The 21170-nt window shown below is 38.4% G+C and overlaps 1 protein-coding gene across 1 annotated transcript in view; it reads left to right on the top strand.

Moving 5' to 3' along the window:
* Positions 1 to 1411: 1411 nt before the first annotated feature.
* The window catches only part of LOC103781802 (inactive ubiquitin carboxyl-terminal hydrolase 54-like), a gene marked incomplete at its 3' end in the record, with an annotated part of 24244 nt that continues 4485 nt past the window's right edge, over positions 1412 to 21170 (top strand). The window contains exons 1-6 of the mRNA XM_008949525.1: positions 1412 to 1691; positions 4301 to 4393; positions 13688 to 13822; positions 15991 to 16104; positions 16263 to 16345; positions 18745 to 18850. Of these exons, the coding sequence (XP_008947773.1) occupies positions 1545 to 1691; positions 4301 to 4393; positions 13688 to 13822; positions 15991 to 16104; positions 16263 to 16345; positions 18745 to 18850 (678 nt within the window). The remainder of the gene's footprint in view (positions 1692 to 4300; positions 4394 to 13687; positions 13823 to 15990; positions 16105 to 16262; positions 16346 to 18744; positions 18851 to 21170) is intronic.

The following is a 21170-nucleotide window of genomic DNA, read 5'->3' as shown; positions in this document are numbered from 1 at the left end:
ATATAAAATTGAAAAATCCTAAATATCATTAGAAGTGTCCCTGAAAAATATTATGCAATTGTCTGTGAAGTGAATGTGGGTGAGCTACGTTTGTGAGAATTTTAAACAATGTTTTACCAGGAGTCCCTGTTTCTAGGTGTTTCTTGGATTAAACTTTTTTACATTTCCTATGAGATGAGGGAAAAAGTGAACTTGTGGTGGGAAGAGCAGTTTTCTGTTGAAAGATTCTTCTGGCTTCTTCAGAAGCATTAATATGTTTTGGAAGACATTGTGTATCCCATATATGTATATTAAGTAACTTTTATAGAGATACATAGTTTCTGACTGAGAAAATTTGGAGGCTGGTTTGTTCTGAAGAGAGCTGTGAGCTGCTGAGTTAGAGAAGACAAGGTTCTCCCCTGCCTTCCAAGGGAAATGACAAAATCCCAGTTCTAGGGTGGACAATGTGCTATCATGTATTCACAGAATCACAAATCCTCATACTACTGTTTGAATGATTAAGATCTTAGAGAAACCTAACACTTCAGGATTGTAAAAGATGTGTATGAAAACTGCCATGGAGTTCACATGAATGCTGTGTTTTATTTCTTTGATCTATTTTCCTTCTTAACCCTTCCAACATACTCTAGCCCTTTTGCTCTTACATACTTTTCTTGGAATTTTCTGTTCTTTTCCACATTATTTTTTTGGATGGAGGAAGGTTTATATTTTTTGCTTTGTCTCAGAAAATTCAGTGTATTGTGGGAGGTGAGGCAACACTGGTCTTGGCAGAACACTACAAAACTAAGAGAGTAATTAAATGACGCAAGCCTTTGATTATTTTTCTCTCTCAAGCTTTCTGGCACGGCTGGGCATCCTGATTGCAAAAGGAGGATCAGGAGAAGAAACTTCTAAAGATTGCCTGCAGAGTTAGAAGCACTGCGTTGGAGACTTTCTGCTGCTTTAAAGCTCTTCCCTCTCAAGTCCAGGAGTTGCTCCTTTTTCCACTGTAAGGATGATGTCTCTTTCATCACCCAAGACAGACCTAACTGAAAGGGAGCTGCCAAGGTTTAATTTTGGTTTTGATTTCTCTGCTTCCTTACTAATTGGATTTTTCCCGTCTTCTGCAGGAGGATTATAAAAGGATTAGAGAAGCTGGGGTTTTGGGAGTGTGGGAGGTAGCTGTTGGTTTTTTTGCCTTGATTCTGGGACCTCCTTGATTTCCCATTTGTTCCCTGAAGTAACTGCCCCTTTGGAAGAAGGAGAAGCAGCATAACACATGAACTTGCACAACCATGGATTCCTTCCCTTTGCAAACTTTGTCTGTGGCTGCTTGTGAAGGAGGGTTTTGCATACATAAGCATCAAATGAAGAATAGCATCCTGGGCTGGATTTAAAAGAAGTGAACTGTTGTGTCCTGATGAAAGGATAAATTCTATTTAAACTACAATTTAAAGAAGCTATGATGTTGTTCCAGTTTTGAATTCTGGTGAAAGAAGGGAATAGTCTGATCACATCAAATATTGCCAGACTAAACCTGTGTATTCTACAGCTGAAACTGGAAGATGTCTTGGAAAAGAAATTACTTTTCTGTGGGTCGTGGAAATGTACAGGGCATGTTCACCCCTCGAAATACAACCTCAATAGCACCCAGCAAAGGTCTCAGCAATGAACCAGGACAGAATAGTTGCTTCCTGAATAGTGCGCTGCAGGTAAGATCACAGAATAAAAGATGTTTCTTTGTTCTCTGTCTGTTGTAGTATTTCCTTAGACTTGACTGTGCAGTAAATATAGCAAGGCTTGACTACATAAATGTTTGTGAGCCTAGATGGAATAAAGCTGCGTTTGGAAATGCAGATTAGTTGAGTTACAGAACATGTTTCTTTAATTTTCAGATTTTCTTGTTTATATCAACAGTGTTTACACAGTCATCACTTAGTCTAATTGAATCTCTTGGTAGTAATAACTTGTAGTATGTCAACCAAACTTGAAAATACATGTAGAAAATCTATTTTAAAATAACAGACTATTGCATAGCTTGAAGTATGTCCACTCCTTAAAAGTATACTTAATTTTTTTTGTTGAACCAGTCAAGCTTAAGTTTTGATAATACTTATACAAGATCCTTTTTATGTAGTCTAGTCTTCTTTTTAACTGCTGATTTGTTGCTTAGTTTAGTTTAGATGATTGAGTCTTTACCTTGTGATTTAGAGGGAAACATTTTTCTGTGTCAAAATTTAGCAAAGTGATATGGATGCTGTAGTGCTATTGTCACCATTTAGATGTTTTAAATGTCTGACATTTGAGATTCAGTCCTTCTGGCTGCAGGGTTTAAAACCTTTTCTCCACATCTGTTTCCCTCCCTTCATATGACTTGTCTGTGTAGCACAGACTGTCACTGTGGTGTTTTGGTTTTTTTTCTGTGGGCATGATTAGGTATCAAGATATGCCCCGATGCAAGTAATACAAATAGAAACAGCAATGACCCTCAATAGCCTTAATATGCCACACTAGGTACAAAGAGGACTTTGGAAACTCCACTTTTTGTTATTCTGTGTTGTACTATATCAGTTCCTTCTGTTAAGTTGTAAGGTGTAATCACTGTCTGCCTCCCAATACTGAGTTATGAAGCCAGGTCAGCACTTGGTAGAGCCGCGCGCCGGCTGCGTGCCATGCAAGAAGATGAAAGTGTTCAACCTGGCCTTTCGTGTTCTGCACAAACTGTTTTCTGCTAAAGCTCAAGAGAGAGAGGATACAGATGTATTTACAGTCAAAGCTGAGTTTAAAATCCAGCAAGTCAGTCAGTAATCATTTCATAAAATATGTACTTCTCGGAGGGGTTGTCTTAATTTTTTTTAGCATTCAGTGTTAGGCCGAGAGGCCCTTGAATGCTCATTGCTCCTTACTGTTAGAGTATTTCTACAAACACTAAAGATAAGTTCCAAAGGCAGTTATATCAAAAAATTGGAGTCATTCCTAAATGATTTATTTTTTGTCCATTTGTGAAGTCTGGTGTAGTTCTCGAGGAATGTTGTGTGTAATCAGATGGTTCCAAGGCTTATGCTGCCTCCAAGGCCCTTAAGTATAAGGAAAGTTTGAGTATAAACATAGCCATGACAATTCTGAAGTTCTGGGAAGCTTTACAGATTAAATATTCAATAAATGTATTTTTAAATATAATTTTAGGTAACATTTGTGTGCTGTGGTTTAGTTAACGTATTGTTCCAGCTGAAAACACTGCTTGAAACCAGCACAGCTCTTCTGAGTGCTAAATTTTTGCCAGATAGTTGCTCTGGATAAATTAATCAGAAATAAGATGTTTGGTTTTTCTGTTTATGCTAATGAAGCATTTAGACAGTCAGATGCCAAGCTGGACTTGCTGCTCTGCCCGGAACCTGGCAGAATGTGATTTAGGTCAGGGCTTCTTTCAGTGCAAGCTTCTGTCTCCTGAAAGGCCTGTGGCTCTGAGGCTTACAAGAAAGTCCAGTTATTGTTGAAGCTGAAATAGCCAGTGCCAACCACACTTATGTATAAAGAGCTGCCTGTGAAACACCTTGGAGATCACAATTGTTACTATTTTATAGGTATGGATTTTAGATAGTTGTCCAAGATTGCACAAATTTAACAGTGCAACTTAAGAATAAAACTTGGTGCTGTTACAGCAGACGTTGCCTCTTGCTGTTGCTAACAGAACACATAAAAGCCTATTTGCTTTCCTATGCTGTGACCACACCTCGTAGTATACCCGGTATTGCCACCATACCTGTCCTGGGCAAAAACAATAGCTGCCCACACAGGTTAGGGTTAGAAATCTGACAGGAATCATGGCATGTAAATACACTTACTAATGAGAATATTTGGCATAACAGCTTTTAGTAATTTATCGTTTTGACTTTGTTAATGTATATGCTGTCAGTGCTCAATTTTTTCAGTGGTTGGGCTTCTTGCTCAGAACAAGGAGGCTGCCTAGGAGATGGAATGATGGATGAGTTTCAGCCCCAGTGGTTGGTGGGTTGTCCTTGGCAGCTCTGCTCACCCTCATGGTGTGACTGCACAGTGGTTGTTTCTTAACCTAAAAGCACATGACAAGAAATGCAGAGGGAATTCCCACTGTAAATTAACACATGTGAATGCTACAGCTGAGGAAGAAAGATGAAAATGTCAACTTGCAGTTAGATACAAGGCATCCTGTTTTAAGAGTGATGTTCACTGACCTTTGTGTGCTTCTGGGATTATTTAATGTGTGATTTTGATCAGAGCTTTATGCAGTATTTTATTTTATATATTCATGAAATTGTCTGTGCCCCTTTTTGTGTTGCAGGTTCTGTGGCATCTGGACATTTTTCGCCGCAGTTTCCGGCAAATCACAACACACAAATGTATGGGTGATTCTTGCATCTTCTGTGCTCTTAAGGTAAAAGTTGAAAGTAAATTAATAAGATTTGTTTAAAAAATTGAACAGAAATATTTCTGGTATTTGATTAATATGTGTAATCAAACTTGCACTTGGAAATTTATGACAGCAAAGATAAATCTCATAGGCACTGGCCCAAGATAAACATAGTACTGTTTTTAAGATATTTTGAAGCCAATAAATTGTGAAAATAATGTAAATAAAGTTTCAGATACAGGGACTCTTATCAGTGGAGTGCATGTCATTCAGAGCCTCGATGTTTAAAGGATTAGTTCAGCCAATAAAACCCAGCAGTTTGCTTTGTTTTTTCTAATTTATAATATGACTTTAAATATCATACTATATACAGTTAGGATGGTCTTCAGAAGTTAATTTCCTTCAGAGCTACTTTAAGTGTCAGCATGGAGAAGGCCATTTAATGCTAAGCCTCGCTGTTTGAAACTGTTGATTATGCAAGACTAAAAGATATTTTCTACTGTAGATCTTGATGTCTGCATTAAATGGCTCAACTCTTCATGGTATCTTGTTTTCAAAAACACCATTCTGTTTGTAGATGCAGATACAATAACTGACTCATAGACGCTGCCTGGACAGTAAGATCTAGATGTTAGTTCAGACTCAAGTATTGTTAAGTACTTGAGTGAATTGCACAATCCTACATCTCCATTTCTTTTTGCCCAGTAATTTGCAGTGCTTCTGGGTTTTTGTGCCCTCCTTTCCAAGTTTTGCTACTTCAAACCCATGTCGTCTTCTAACATTGTGGGGAAAAATGGATGTGATGCAAACATGGTGAAAATACCAGCTTTAATCTCCCTAAGCAGTGATACTTTTTTTTTTCTGGAAATTGAGACTCTTTGATCACAAATGGGTTGTAAAATCCAACTAAGTATACAAATTAATCACGGGAGAGTTTGTCATTAATTCTGTATGCGCTAATGAAAAGGACAGAGAGCATGTCTTATAAATACTGCAAAATAGTACAAGGTTTAAATTAAGATCACCTCAAGTTCACAGGCAGTATTCTTAGAATGATTGTTGTCTTGCTACTGTTAAGTGACTTTACTGTCAAGGTGCTCTGGTAGAGACAGGTTTGAAATTAATTACCTAGTGCTGTTTTGGACTGTTGTTGAGGCTTTTACCTTGGAAATAACATCAAAAAAAGATAATTAAGGCATGAAAGAAAATAATTTCTTTCTGAAGGGAAATTTGTCTCAGGATGTATCTGCTGAAGTGATGAGACAGGATAATATTTACAGCAATACCATCAGAATAGGATGTAACAGGGGGCTAGGAGCAAGATCTGAAGCAAGCAATGCAGCTATGAAGAAAAGCTGGAGTATTAAATATATTCTCTTCCTTATAGGGAAGTGACAAGATGTAGGTATGATCTGGTTTGAGGATTGCCAAGTGACTATTGGCATTCTTTGGTAGCTGAAATGAGGACTGAAAGAAAAGGATTTAGGGAATTAAAATGAATGTAAGCTTTTGCTTTTGTGAGGTTTAACCGAACAGCGAGATAGGGCAAGGAAATAACAGGAGATCAGACAAGTTCTGCCATTTGAGTAACAGTACCCTGGACTCTGAGGCAAGAGTTGAGAGGTTTTAATATAAAAAATTTGAAAGTCTTTTCCTGAATGAGAGTACTGAGAAAGAGGAGGGGGGATAAAAAAACCCAAATGTTCATCCTTCTACTTTTTCCTGTAACATTTGTGGAACTGGTATTGAAAGATGAACTCTGGACCAAGATGCATGTGGATTAGCAGTACCAGTATGAGAGGGGCAAGCACTACAGTAACTCTGGAAGATGACAGTATATCTAGAATATATGTATTAAAAGCAGGCATTGGGTCAAAGAGTGTTTAGTTTTATTGGTAAAAATCCTTGCTTTTGATGTCTTGCTGAAGTGTGCAGTAAGTGATTATAAACTTGGAAGTGACAGGTAGAGTGGCAGAATTCACAAATTGTATGCCAGCAGCTGTATAATTATTTTTAAAATGAAGCAGCCTTTAGAAAAAAAAAAAACTTGCTGCTCTGTCATCTTCCTTCCAGATATCTGCAAGAATTTTTGTTTGCTTGCTTGTTTCCTCTCTGAAATTCTTACCAATGCCATGCTTAACCATAAGCTGTTACAACCCTTCATTTCCAACAGATCCATAAGGCTGCAACAAAAACCTGTAGTACTTTTACATGTTTTAGAAAACATACATCTAGTTGTGTGCAGAATTCCTATAGCTCGCAAAACTCAATGTACAGTGAAAAACTGTGAAGAAATGCATAAACAAATAATTATCTGGACAAGTATTTCTGAGTATGGGCAGTAACCAATACTAGACAAAGTAAATAAATTAATTCCAGTTGACTTTAATCCAAACCAAAATGTTAGTGTTTTTTCTATCTACAGTCTGTTCTTCATGGGAAATTTCAATGTGTTCTAGCCAAGCCCTAGAACCTTCAATTTACAGACATCTACTGGAAAACTGTACAAGGGAAAAAACACATAGAAATTTGTTACTGAAAGTTAGAAAACTGTTTTGCTTCTGGTACCCTTATGTTCATAAAGCAAGCCAAAATTTCATGTCACAATATCAGACAGAAAAAACCCCACAAGTTCCCACCCTTATTAACTTGTATAAGATGTTGATGCCTGTATGTAAATAATTGAAAAAAAATTTTATGTTGTTGTCAAGTCACATAAGGGTGAGTGATAAAGGGTGTCCCTTCACTCTAAGTGATATTTGGAATACAAACCTCCCCTCACCTCCCCCAAAAAACCCCAAGCTCCAGAAACATAGGCTGTCATGCTTTCATGCAACTGAAGAGGTAGGGATATTAAATGATAAAAGTATATACAAGGCATAGCCCCAAACCATAGATGGTCACATTCATTAATCTTCATAAACTCAAGCAGGCAGTAGATAGGGGTGGGGGTGGGGCAGGCTGTGTAAGGTTGTTCTCTGCTGCCCTCTGGATTGCATAGATGGTCATGCTCCTTTTTTTTTCTCTTTCTTTTTTTTTTCTCCTGTAAAGGGTCTGTGAGTCTGGCACATACTGCGTGTAAATTTGCATGAGACAAATGGGATAATGTGCTTAATATACACCTAAACGTCCCCAAGAGCATGTTTTGTGTCCTAGTGCAGCAGGATCATGCCTCCCCTCCCACGCTTGTCACTTCCCCTGCCCCAGCCCTTCTGTCTCTTCTGGAAGCCTTTAACTGTTGTCCTGCCAGGGTAATGCCAGCTTAGTCTCCAGGTCTTTGACATCCTCTTTCTCTTGAATCTTGCCTTAGGCTTTGCTAAGATGAGGGAGAAGATATGGCTGGATCCAGTGGGAACACAAGAATTTGGAGCTCTATACCATACGAAAATCTCCCATTAGGGTCTGGGGAGAGGTAATTAGCCTTGCATGCTGTCAGGTGGTTCTGCCCGAAATACCTGTCCAGACAAAGGGAAATGGAGGCAGGATATGTTTACTTTTCTCCAAAGCATGCTGGCATGTTCAAATTCGAGCCTAGCCTGGGAAAGGGGCGACATTTTGGGGGAAGAGTCTGTTGTGTCCTCCCCTCCACTCCAGGCTGTCTTTGCAGGATGCCCAATACCTCCTGTGTTGGGCAGAGAAGATTCATGCTCTTCCCTTACTGTGAACCACTGCTCTAAAGGTGACACTCTCCTCCCACTGACTTCAGAGGAAGATAGTCTTCACTAAGCTAAATTTAGCCACTGAATAACACTAGAGGAGTCGTATTTTTTCCGCACTTTCTTGGCTTGCTCCAAATGTTTCTAGAGATTCTGATGTCATGCACAGTACTTACTGTAAATGCTGGGCTAGCTCTATAAATACCGCTTGTAATTTTAAATTACTTTTTATAAAATGAGGGATCACAGGACAGTGATGTCATACCTGGTATCAAATAACATTTTATTTTGGTAGCACATTGAAGACTTCCATTGCACGAATTCTTGAAGTGATTTTAAAACTTGCTGTGCTACCTTACTGTGTTTATGTGACTACAAAATGAACCTTGAAATCATTCTAGACATATGTTCATTGGTTATTTTGAATGAACCTTGCATCAACAGATAAAAAAAGACAAAGGGAAAGCTGCAGACTGTTGGAATCCCAGGCACTGCTTCTTAAGATGTGGCATTAAGTGTTTGTTTTGTTTTTTTTTTTTCAGAAAACAAGCTGTCCTTAGTGATACGTGGTTTGTCTGCTGTAACACTGGAACAGCTTTTTGATTTATTATTAATGTTGAATTCTACTGTGTTCTATTTTCTTTTTTCTTGAGTGTGACTTTGCTTTGGTGTTTGTTTATCACAGCTGGAAGAGCACAGGAAGGGGGAAATCCGTCTACTGTACTGAGCATGCCACAGAGAGTTTGTTCTCCTTCCAGGGATTGTACTGGGACCTCCATAGTGCCAGTATATAGGACAGAGTGTTTTTTGTAGCTTACAAAGAATAATGTTCTGTTGATTGATAAAATCCACTAGGGCTGGTCTTTTCTGTAATTTAGTTGTGCAACAAAAGCAGGAAGAATGTACATGTTCTGTGTAGTCTTCTAAGGTGAAAACCGAGAGCAGTAGGATGTTAGAGTGCTTTAAAGAAGCAGAACAACGACTGTTTGCAGTTCTGAATAGCCACTTGATTGAAATAGAGGAATTTGTTACAAAAAGCTGATTATATGGTTGAGACAGTAATAGGTTAGTTGCAAAGAATTTTCTCGTTTGTGCTTTCTTCCAAATCAACAGCTAACTTTTTGACAGATAAATTTGGAAACTGTAGTTGCTGCTAGTTTAATGAACTTTGTAAGCTTCCAAGAAATGACTGCCTCTTTTCATCTTGGTCAAGCAGTTAATAAATTGTCACTTAGGTGATGTGAGCACTGTGATGTGAGTTGTTTTTTCTTGATGCCCTCCTAAACAAAACTCACAGAAAAAAATATTTTTATTTAATTTTGGTGTGGTTGCCTGACTTCATGTCCATATTGGGGACCTTACGTTAACGCTTAGGGCACATTGCAAATAAAAATGGAAGAGACACTGTAAAATAAAGGAATAATGTAAATCTGGATTGATTGTGATCAGACTAGAGGAAGTTTGGAAAGAGATCTAAAATCACAGAACCAAAGAATGCTAGAATTATTTGCAACCTTGAAGGCAAATATAAAATGAGGAACTGTGGGGAAGAAATGTGGTCTAGTGGAAATACTGTGGATGGAGGCTGATGTTGAATAGGAGAAAAATGATTGTAGGAGCCAGAATTTCTATTGAAACAGGTTACTGTACTCACTAAGAGGCTGCATGAGGAACAGAGTGTGATGTTCTGGATGAGAGATTAGGTACAGTAGACAAGGGGGAAAAATTCCAATGAATGGAATAAAAAGACCATGCAGTTGCATTGGAAAGTGAAAGAAAAAAAAAAAAAGAGTTACAGCAAGCATACATTCAGCAGAGGGAGAAGGATGAGAATTGGCAATAGAATAAAAAGACCATGCAGTTGCATTGGAAAGTGAAAGAAAAAAAAAAACAATAATGAGTTACAGCAAGCATACGTTCAGCAGTGGGAGAAGGATGAGAATTGGCAATGCTAATATTTGCAGACTGTGGATGGAGGCTGATGTTGAATAGGAGAAAAATGATTGTAGGAGCCAGAATTTCTATTGAAACAGGTTACTGTACTCACTAAGAGGCTGCATTAGGAACAGTGTGATGTTCTGGATGAGAGATTAGGTACAGTAGACAAGGGGGAAAAATTCCAATGAATGGAATAAAAAGACCATGCAGTTGCATTGGGAAGTGAAAGAAAAAAAAAAAAAGAGTTACAGCAAGCATACATTCAGCAGAGGGAGAAGGATGAGAATTGGCAATACTAATATTTGCAGCTTTTGCTAAAAGGCAGAAACTGTTAATATAGAGAATACTAAAGGATTTGAGGGAAGCTTGTTTTGTTCTTTGAAAGAAATACCACCCCACTACAGCTGCAGTGATATCCTCATCCAGCAGGAACTTCTTGCACAATGCTGGAAGAGAATAATTGGTTCTCAGAAAGCTGCCAAGGACAGAAGTTGAATTTACAGTGCAAGGACACTGATCTAATTCAGTAGCTGTTGCCTGTTGTGTTCAGCTGTCAGTTTATTCTTATGCCAGTCTGCTTGTATGGGCTTGGTTGGGACGTCATCTGTGCATGTGTGTCGTACCTGGGGTTGGTTCCATCGGCGTGGTTAGTTTGCCCCAATTAAATTGAATGCATCCCTCCTAGGGAGAAAATGCATTCCAAGCACTCCTAAAGATAATTTGGAGCAGTTCTTGTGAACTGTGGGGGATTCACAGATACTTCAGTTTCCCGATCTTTAAAAGAACTCAAAAATGTCAATCTCATTAATTGCCTCAAAGAATAATTGCTATCTTTATTCTCTAACCAAAGGGGGAAATCTTGTTTGATGATCATGCCTGTGAATTTTAGCATTCTGAAATAGAAAGCCAGGTTTTAACTTGAATAGTTGCGGATAAATATTCATTGTCTTAAACCTTAGGTTGTTTTCCTTTGAAGGTTTAGAAAGTTTATGTTGGTCTCCACACATCTCAAACCAGAGGAGATTGTTTTGGAAGACCCCCGACCGCAAGCCTTTGTTCTCACATATATCAGAAGTCCAGACCTGTAGTTGAAAGGACACAAAGCTTCCAGTTACCAAACAAGGGAAAAGCCTTCTGAATGTTGATAAGCCAAGTGAGACCCTACCATAGATTGCCTGGGATGGTTAAGGATTTTCCAAATTTGGGTGCCTCTGAGAGCAAGCTGGTGAAAGATCAACTGTAATTGTAGTTGATCTTGATGTAGTACTTGGGGAGGAACTAGATGGACTTTGGCCATTTATTCCTTTTAAAGAGCACTTGTGCTTTCTAATTCCGCTGTCTGCGACTCTTTCCAGACCTTTGAAAATCTGTAGGGAAGGGGATATGGAGGGAGATGAACTTTTTTTTATGTAGACCTCAGGAATGCAGAAGGCATACTTCCTGTCTGAAAAATCCCTTGCTCATGCTGTTCTCTGTCTTGGCTCATACACTTAGCCATGTGCCAAAAATAGGTAATCAGTGTAGAAATCAGAGTACTGCTGCTAATTCAGTATTAGTAGTTGTTCAGATTTTATTTTAAGCTAATATATGAGGTTGGGGTTTGGGGTTTTTTTTGGTTCTGTATCCTTGATTTTAATTACTGAAAACTGGTAGATGCGACAATAGGAGAGACTTCCTTTGTTTATGAAGTTTTTAACAGTGTCTTTTCATATTGTTGCTGCTGTTGAGGACGTGCTCATCTGTTTTGGAATGTAGCCATTGAGGGAACTCATTGTTGTGGTGAATACACTAATGGGGTTTTCACTACCTTCAAATTAAGGTGAAGTTTTTGAAAGACAACAAAGTTTCATTGTTTCATATAGAAGTTCTCATTAAGTTTCAGAAGTACTTGGAGAAAAAGGTGTCATAAAACTCCTGGGGCAGGATCAGCAGAGCTCTCCTTGTCTGTGCTCAGCTGGCTTTCAGACCTGTATATGGAAAAAATGTTAGTGACTAACAGTATCACTCAAGGGCAAGACCTAAAATTACAGAGAGAGATTTGATTTAGATAACTTGTAGTGAAGAAACTGCAGGAAGTGCCACACCTGTCCATCTAAGGCTGAGAGACAAGAAAGACCTGTTCTGAAGGTGAGCAAAGAACCTATCTTGAAAAATAGAGAAGAGGAGAAACCACCCCATCCCCTCAAAAAAAACTCAACTCAAACCACTGACCTAAAACCCAAAGAAAACCAGCCCCTGGTCTGTGTTCAAAGTGGTTTTTACTCCCATTTGAGGCTTTTGAGACTTCCTGTGGGCACTGTGCAATGACATGATAAGATTTGATCTTTATTAGATTAAAATGTACAATTACTCAGTGGTTTTCTGATTAGTTATTTTTTTTTTTTTGCCCCTCATGTAATCTAAATAAGACTATGCCACTGTGTGCAAATGTCATTACAAATTTTAGGAATCATTCTGTTTAATATTGGGATCTCTTACTCCTTGATTTTGCATATTAGAATTATTCACAGAATTCTTTGATGTTACTGCATTATTTCTGATCAGTGATTCTGGTAACTTCTCAGTTTTCTGCTGTTTAATGAAAGGGTTTTGCTTTTAATTGTGAAGGCTGTAATTATTTTGTGATGCAAAAAATATCAATATGCAGGATCTTGTGAAAAACAGTCGCTTATAATAACCAGGAACAATTTTTCTGAGTGAATGTCTTTAACTAGTAAGTATTTCACACATAAGAGTAAAATATACTATTTCTTTAACCATGGACATTAAAAATAAGGTGTTTGGTTTACTTGCTTGATTCTGCTTTTACCTAGTTTGCCTAGGTTGAGGTTGTGTGCCAGTCACTGAGAGGGTGCTTGCTTGGCAGACCTGTGAAATGAGATTGATAACCAGAATAAACACATTTCTAAAGCACAGTCATTAATATTTTCAAGTGCTCTTAGTTCCATCCTTCTTCAGCACTTTATTTTAAATAATTTGTTTCATTGTTTTTTCATTTCTTTTGAGGTCCACTGAAATGAGAAAATGTACTAATGAAACATGAAACTTGCTCTGTTATCAGAGTAACAAAAATGGGAATTAAGGTGGTTAAGTACAGATACTTTAATTCTTTCCTTTTTTTATAGATATATAAAAGGTAACTGAGGAGAGGTATTTTTTGTAATTCATTAAATGAATTGCAAATTACCTACTTAATGTACATATTACAACTACTGCCTCACAGCCTTCTCTTTATTACCACTTTCCTCATCATTATTTGATATTATAATAAATGCCATATTGGAAGAACTATGGGCTTCAGTACGGTGGGCCCTTACCCATGAATGAGCACCATAAAGACTACCCAAATAACATGGCCTTAAAGAGAGATGGACATTTTCAATCTGTGTTAGTTAATAGGTCAGCACTACATATTGTACCATTCCTATGGCCAGAAATGGCAGGAGCACATGGGTTGGTTTGCTGGCTGTGCAGTGACAGCTGTTCTGTGCTCTTTCAGCATCTTCAGAGCAGCTGAGATTGCACAAGTTGGCAGACCTGCTCCCACTTTCCCTGCTTGTTTCCTGATAAGAAACAAATACCAACAGTTAAAGGACGGAAGTGTGTATCAGTGTGAGATACTTGTATGGTGCTTGGTCAAAGCAACTAAAGGCTTGGGTTTTGTTTTTACATAAATTAATGTTTTGAAAACATTGTAACTTAATGGTCTTTGTTTTCTTGCTAGGGCATCTTCAACCAGTTCCAGTGTAGCAGTGAGAAGGTGCTGCCTTCTGATGCCCTGCGCACCGCTCTTGCCAAGACCTTCCAGGATGAGCAACGCTTCCAGCTGGGCATCATGGATGATGCTGCTGAATGTTTCGTGAGTACAACTGAAAGATGGTTTGACAGGCATAGGTGGAAAACCTCACTGTGTAATCTTTTTTTTCCCCTTTTTTTGTTGTGTTTTTTTTTTTTTTTTTTTTCCCCTCTCCATTCCTTCCCAGATTCTAACAGGTTTTGGTGTGTGGCCTCAGAAAGTCCATAGATCCCAAAGCTTGAAGTGGGGGGATCTAGTGGGGAACCACTGTTTGGTTTAAGAATCATCAGTAATGATTTTGAAATGGAAACATCCATGTTACCATTTTTAGAGTTACTTTTGCATATGTACCATTTTTAGAGTTACTTTTGCATATGTAATGCTTGCAGTTGCAAGTGTCTTGAAATACGAATTGTAAAAAAAAAAAAAAGCACTGCAAGAATGATCCAGGATTCTGGTTTTACAGATCACCTCAAAAGGGTGAAAGGGCGTTTTGTTTGCCAGCTATTGTCTGGTTTTACAGATCACCTCAAAAGGGCATTTTGTTTGCCAGCTATTCTGTAATAATGTTTTCACAAACTCCAGTTAAGTGACAGTAAAAATAAGTAAATAAACCAAGCTCAACCCAGCATAGTTGTTTGTTTGTAAGTTGAGGTAAGCAACAGCAAAATGGATCTTCTGCAGATGTGTAAGTCACTGTATTTGTAATCCATCTGACAATATTTCTTTAGACTGGTTATCTCACCAGTGTGGCTGGGAGATGGCTTTTACACACATCTTGCATCCCTAGGTTTATCCACCTGCTTTCTTTTTATACTGAAACTCTTTCTCAATATCTGTTACATTAAGACTATTTTTTACTCACATTGCCTCCTTTTACTTCTTGTGTCTTCTAAATGTCTTTTGCATAATTAAGAGGTGTTTTTGTCTCACTGATCTATTGGCTGGTCCCCTTTTTGGAAAAGATTGTGTCCATAGTGTTGGCTCAAGTGTGTGTGTATCCTACTTGATTGTTAACAAAGATGTTAAACTTTCACCAAAGTACAAATATACTGGATATACTACTGCAAGGTAAACTTCTCTTGGGTGAAGCACCTGTCAGAGCAGGGTCCTTTCTATAGGTTAAATCTTTCATTTCCTATACTTACAGATCACAGAAATGGGGTAAATATATATAGCTGTTATAGTTCTTCTCTTAAACTAAGTAGACTGATAATGGGCTTACAATAAGCCAAAATATCCTGTTTGTGGAATACTAGTATAGCAAAATGGTATAATTTAATGAGCTCACTTAAAATGGAAGAATATCATACCAATAAAGCCTCAAAGTGAAATGAGTTACATCACCCTACACAGGAGCCCCTGTAAATGCAGTTATGGCAAATCTTTGTATGCAGTCCAGCACTTGAACAGAGGTCTGTATGTAGCAGAACGTGGGAACTTTTCATTTAGTTTCTTCCTTGAGAAAGCTAATCTGAATAGCCCATCTGGTACTACTGTGGGGAGTCCCCAGAAGCAGGATTTTTAGGTTAACTACTGTACTGGCACAAGGACAGCTGAAATGGGTACAGGTTCCCTTCTGAGATTAAGCTTTGAGGCAAAGATGATACCATACTTTTTTTTTCCCCGTAGTTAATCTTTTCAGCCCTTAAAGGCAGAAATTCAATTTAAATGGCAGAAGAGCTTAGATTCTAAAATTCAAGGGAAACTGTATGGGGTCAGGGCTAATTTTTTTTCATGCAGAATTTAGTCTGCTCTTTGTTTATTAGGTCTCCCCCTTTCTGCTAGAATGTAGCTTATTTGCTGTATTTCAAAGCTTTTCTGGAATATGGAAATTAATTTGGGTTACTTTTTTGTTGATGAGAAGTTAGTGGCAACCCAGTGATTTTAAAACTGCAGAGCTGCTCTGCCTGTTACATTTAGTTAAATCCACTGATGCTTGAGAATTGGACAGGATAATTGGTGATAGAACCTTTAGCTGCTCTAGTAAATAAAACAAATGTTTATACAACCTGACATTTCCTTGGAAGTGGTGGCCATTTTCTATTATATGAAAGAAATGCCAACTTGTTTTCTAAGCACCTTCATCAAATTTACAGGCGTCTTCCATCTCTGTAAAGAACACTTATAGCATTATTGCATATGACATGCTTTTGTGGTTTATATTTTAACTTTTGTCTGCATTTGGATGATGTAATGCTTTTTTGCTTTTTTCTCCTCTCTTTGGCTAGGAAAACCTGTTAATGCGAATTCACTTCCACATTGCAGATGAGACAAAGGAAGATATTTGCACTGCATCACACTGTGTTTCCCATCAGAAGTTTGCCATGACCTTGTTTGAACAGGTGAGATAACGATGTATACTTTTACAAATCACCAGTTCTTAAGTATCAAATTTTCATTCCTAAGACAAGAATTGCCATGGTAAAAAAGATACAAGCAGGAATACCTGTTTAATCTTGTAATGTATTATTGCAATGTGTTATGTTTTCTTTCTCTTTAGTGTGTTTGTACCAGCTGTGGTGCCACCTCTGACCCATTACCTTTCATCCAGATGGTACATTATATTTCCACAACCTCACTCTGGTGAGTTTAGATTTTTACAGGGAAGAGAACTTTTCTTTTTTTTTTTTTTTACTGGTATTGCAGGTTGATCTTTACCTTCACAAGATAAAATGTCCAGAATGTGGTTTATTCGAAATTGGTGGAGCTTTGATAACTGTGATAAAGAACATGAAAATTTAGTGGAGCAGAAGATATCAGTTTAGGCATGGGTCAGTGTGTCCACTTTTTTATGATTCTGAATCTGGCAACTGTAGTGGTAAGGAGTTGTGTACTTTTTGAAAGACCTTAATATGTGAGCAGGTGAGTTAGAGCAAGATAAGAAAAATAAAAAAACATTTATACCAGAAAGGACATTTGGACATTTACTCTATCCTCCTGTTCAAAGCAGGGCTAGCTTCAAATCTAGATGAGACTGCTTAGGGTTTTGTGCAGCTGAGTTTTGGAAACATTCAAGGACAGAAATTCTGTGACTTCCCTGAGCTGTCTTCTCCAGTGCTTAACTACTCGGTGTGATTTTTTTTTTTTTTCTCCTTGTATCCAACCAGAATTTCAGTTTCTGCATCTTTTGCCTCTTGTCCTTTCTCTGTTCATGTCTGCAAAGTGTCTGGCTTGTGTTAGACTTCCCTGCAAGTGTTCTGCAGTTGTTGCTCCTCAGCCATTCATTGCCCTGGCAGTACTGCTGCACTGAGCAGTACTGTCTGAGGCACAAGACTTTGTGTTTTCCTTTGCTGAATTTTATGAGCTTCCTGTCAGCCTGTTCTTCCCAACCTGTCAAAATCCTTCTGCATGGTAGCACTGCCTTTCTGCATATGGACTGCTCCATTCAGTTTGATGTCACCTGTAAACTTTGTGTGTGTATTCTGACTCATCATCCAGGTTGTTAATGAAAATTTTAAATAGCATCAGCCCCAGTATTAACCCCTAAGGAACATAACTCTTAACTGACTTCTGGCTAGGTTTTGATCCTCTGAGCCTGAAGCCAGCTAGGTTTTTGTCTGCATTGTGTTCTACCTGTGCAGTCCACACCTCCCAGTTTTGGCCACAAGGATGCTGTAGATTACTTGGAAACCTTGCTGGAGACCAGATGATACTCACTGCTCTCACTTCCTCAACAGAACCTATCATTTTATGATAGAAGATAATCAAGTACATCAGGCATAGTTTGCTCTTGGTAAATCCTTGCTGGCTTCTCTGACTCACTTTGTCCTTAATATGCCTGGAGATGATTTCCAAGGGGATTTGGTCTGTCCTTGCCTTATGCACTAAGGGAGACTGGCCAGTTTATAGTTCCTCAGTCCTCTTTCTTAGGTGGATGTAGCTCTTGCTTTCTGTGGTTATTGGGGAGCTCTCTTGGTCACCATGTCCTTTAATTAAAGGAGATGGTGCACAGAGCAATAGCTCTAGCAATGTAGGAGTTTGGATGAATGCTAGGGAGAGAAGCATTCTCTTTTAGTAGGCATTTTCTTTTCAGAGGCATCTGCTCAGCTAATAGTTGCTTAAATCTGATCCAGGCAGGAGTCCATTATTCACTTTGGTCTGGAAATTTTGATTGGGGTGAAAACTTGTCTGAGATGTGGGACAGGAAGCAAAGATATGTAGTTAAAGAGTCTGAAAAGGTTGTCTTGAAAAATGCTAGTTGCTCTTCTCATGCCAACTTCTGCTAAAAACTACCACTTTACCAGTGCATCAGGAGTATTGTAAAGCATTCCCCCTTGTGGCTGGTACCTGCTCTTCCAATGAGCTGTAACTTTCTTTAGGTTAACAGCAGACACTGTGTACCAGGATATTATTTGTTAGAAAATCAGGAAAAGGATTATGGAAATGGTATTGAGTATTTTACATTAAATATCTCAATACATCTTTAGTCACAGTTTATTTTAAAAACAGCAGTAAACAATGATAGATTTACTTCAAATCTTTTTAAACCTGAATGTGCTTTGAGCACTAGTATCCTTGTATACCAATTGTCATCTTTCTTTCTGAAACATCTTTTTGGACAGTGAAATCAATTTTTGCCTGATTTTGTCTATAGTTTTATTATTAAGAATGTGCTTTACTGTGCTACTTTACTAGGGTTGTGGTTACTGAAGGGAAGCATTTTTGAAGCTAATATTTCATTTTGAAATCAAGTGTTTGTCAAAATGCTAAAGCTTGCTTTTAAGATGTAAAACTTAAAATAGGAACAGTTTGTAGTCTGTCTTAAAATTTACATGTTTTCTTTATGCAGTATTACAATGGAAGGTGTGGTAATTCACACTTAATTATCTAATTTTCTGTACTACAGTATTAAATTTTAAAAGTGTGTATTTTAAGGTTCTTAAATTTTCACAAAATTTAAGTGCAACAGACTCACTTAATGTGGCTTTGTGTTTTTATTTTAACATTGACCTTCTGGTTTCCATGTGTTCTCTGTACTGAAGCAATCAAGCTATTTGTATGCTGGAGAGACGAGAGAAACCCACTCCAGATATGTTTGGAGAGCTGCTACAGAACGCCAGCACTATGGGAGACCTGCGAAACTGCCCAGTTAGTATCCTTAGTTTTCCTTTTCTGGGGGGGAACAAACAGGACAGAAGAGTTTTAATAGTACACTGATGTGTACTTCCAACTCTTGAGCATTTCGTGTTTTAGCTCATCATAGTGATAAAAAGGATAGACAAGAGTTTTCTCTGGGTTTGAATTCAGTGCCTCTCAGTTACTCGATGAAGACAGGGAAAAACTATTGATGTTGAGTGCTTCTTTGAGTAGACACAAGTAATAAGAACAGAAACAGATATAGGGTTTGGATGGAAAACAGAAATGAATGTTTCAGAGCGTTGGAAACCATGAAAAAAGGTAATGAGTGGAAATAAATTAGAAATCTTCACATTGCTCCCAAGAATGGTTACACAGTCCATCCCTGTTCAAGCCTGTTTTGCTGCTAGAAGTACCTATCATATGTTTGCTGTTCAACTTCACTGAGAGTTGGTGAGGCCTCCAGTACTAGCACTGCATGAAGCTGCAGTTGTGCTGCTTTCATCCTGTGGTGAAAGTTCTGTGATCTTGTGTAAAGAAATAGAAATGACAAAGAATTTGGAGGCTTTTATAGGAGAAGTCTGTGTGTTGACAGAGGCTTTGATTAGCTAAACTCTTTAGTCTTTTTAGAGACTTTCTAGAACAGTGTTCCCACAGTTCATCCAGTTTCTCTGGTGATTATTCCTGTTGAGGGTAGTGTGCTTCATCTATAATAATAGCATGAGAAAATAAGTACTTATTTCTTGTAAAATTTTTTCAGCAGTACCATGCTATGGCAGACATAGCAGAACCTTTATACCAGTCACTCTGATCACATGTGGGAGATCGGTTGTTTTGCCTAGATAAGCTTCCATTCAACTTCATTTCTGTCTTTGAGTTGGAGGTAATTGGACTGTTGACCAAACTGCTGTACCTGCAGCATACAACCGAAGTGTTGGTCAGAGGGAAAGACTAGAACTGATGCTTCCACTGCCAGAGAGTATCCCAACAGTGAAGGACGAAGTTCTTCCCCATGAGAGTGGTGAGACCCTGGAATGGGTTGCCCAGGGAGGTGGTTGAGGCCCCATCCCTGGGGGTCTTTAAGGCCAGGCTGGAGGAGGCTCTGGGCAGCCTGATCTAGTGGGAGGTGTCCCTGCTCATGGCAGAGGGGTTGGAACTGGGGGATCCTTGTGGTCCCTTCCAACCCTGACAGATTCTGATCTGTTTTGGCAGAGGACTTTGGAGCCCTGGTGGCTCGGTGGTTGGACTTGATGATCTTGGAGGTCCCTTCCAACCTAAATGATTCTATGATTCTATGACTTTCAGGCTATAGAGTGTATCTGCAAGAGCTATGCCAAAGGCAGGAATTGTCACTGAAAATTTGAGGGAATATTGGTTTCGTTTTTCTGCGTGAGGTTCTCTGTTCAGAATGTGGGAGAGATTTACTAGAAAGTGTAGGCTGTAGTTGTGAATGATGGCTGATGTTAAACTACTTAAAAACAATTGTCCAGTTGATAGTCGCAGGCTACTATTCTTAAAAAAATTCCATTGTGCTATGAATAAAAGTCTGAGAGAACTCAGCTGAGGTCTATGTATCAGCTGTGTTGAGAAAAATAAGTTTTTTATGTGAACATAAAATTTATTTTTTTTTAAATGTTAATAATAACAGCTAGGTTTCTAAAGCAAGAGTTTAATATCTTGTTCTACCTTTTAATTTGAGTATGTCCAGATCCAGGGCTCTAGATGAGTATGCAAGAGTTACCATCAAACTTTTGTATGTATTGATTAATAGACAGGACAAGAAACAGCTGCATAAGTGGTGCTTCATGTATTGCTACTCTTACACACCTCACCTGTCCACAGTGAAGCAATACAGTCTCTAGCAGGCATGGTTTGTGTGCCTGTTCTTGGGGGAGGGGGGCAGGATAAGTATTTCCATTTTATTCCCCCACTTTCTGTAACTTAAAATTCTGAAATGTTCACTTTTACCCTCCATTGAAACACTCTTTTTTTGAATATTGGCAAATACTGGCTCACTTAGAGAAAGAAATGAGGATCTTGAATTGTTCTTTAAAAGAGTGATTTGAGTCCAGCTATTTGGTAACAGAAGCATGGGAAATTTTAATATTCTTTGTCAGAATGAACTGCTATTAAACTATTAAATAATTGGTTGGATAAAACTTCTAACCAGTACTTGCTGCCCCTTTCTTTTTCTATTTGGGAAATTTTTCAACAGAGGCTTAGCTAAGGGTGGCCTAAAAGTCATGCAAGGGTATCTTTTTGTCAGGATTCCATATTCCTCCTGTCTTGCAGAAAATGCTGATGTTAGCAAGATAGATTTGTTGTGAGGTGG

Source organism: Merops nubicus, unplaced genomic scaffold (assembly GCF_000691845.1).
Source record: "Merops nubicus isolate BGI_N331 unplaced genomic scaffold, ASM69184v1 scaffold18471, whole genome shotgun sequence".
Lineage (NCBI taxonomy): Eukaryota > Metazoa > Chordata > Aves > Coraciiformes > Meropidae > Merops > Merops nubicus.
This window is presented reverse-complemented; position numbering and strand designations above follow the sequence as displayed.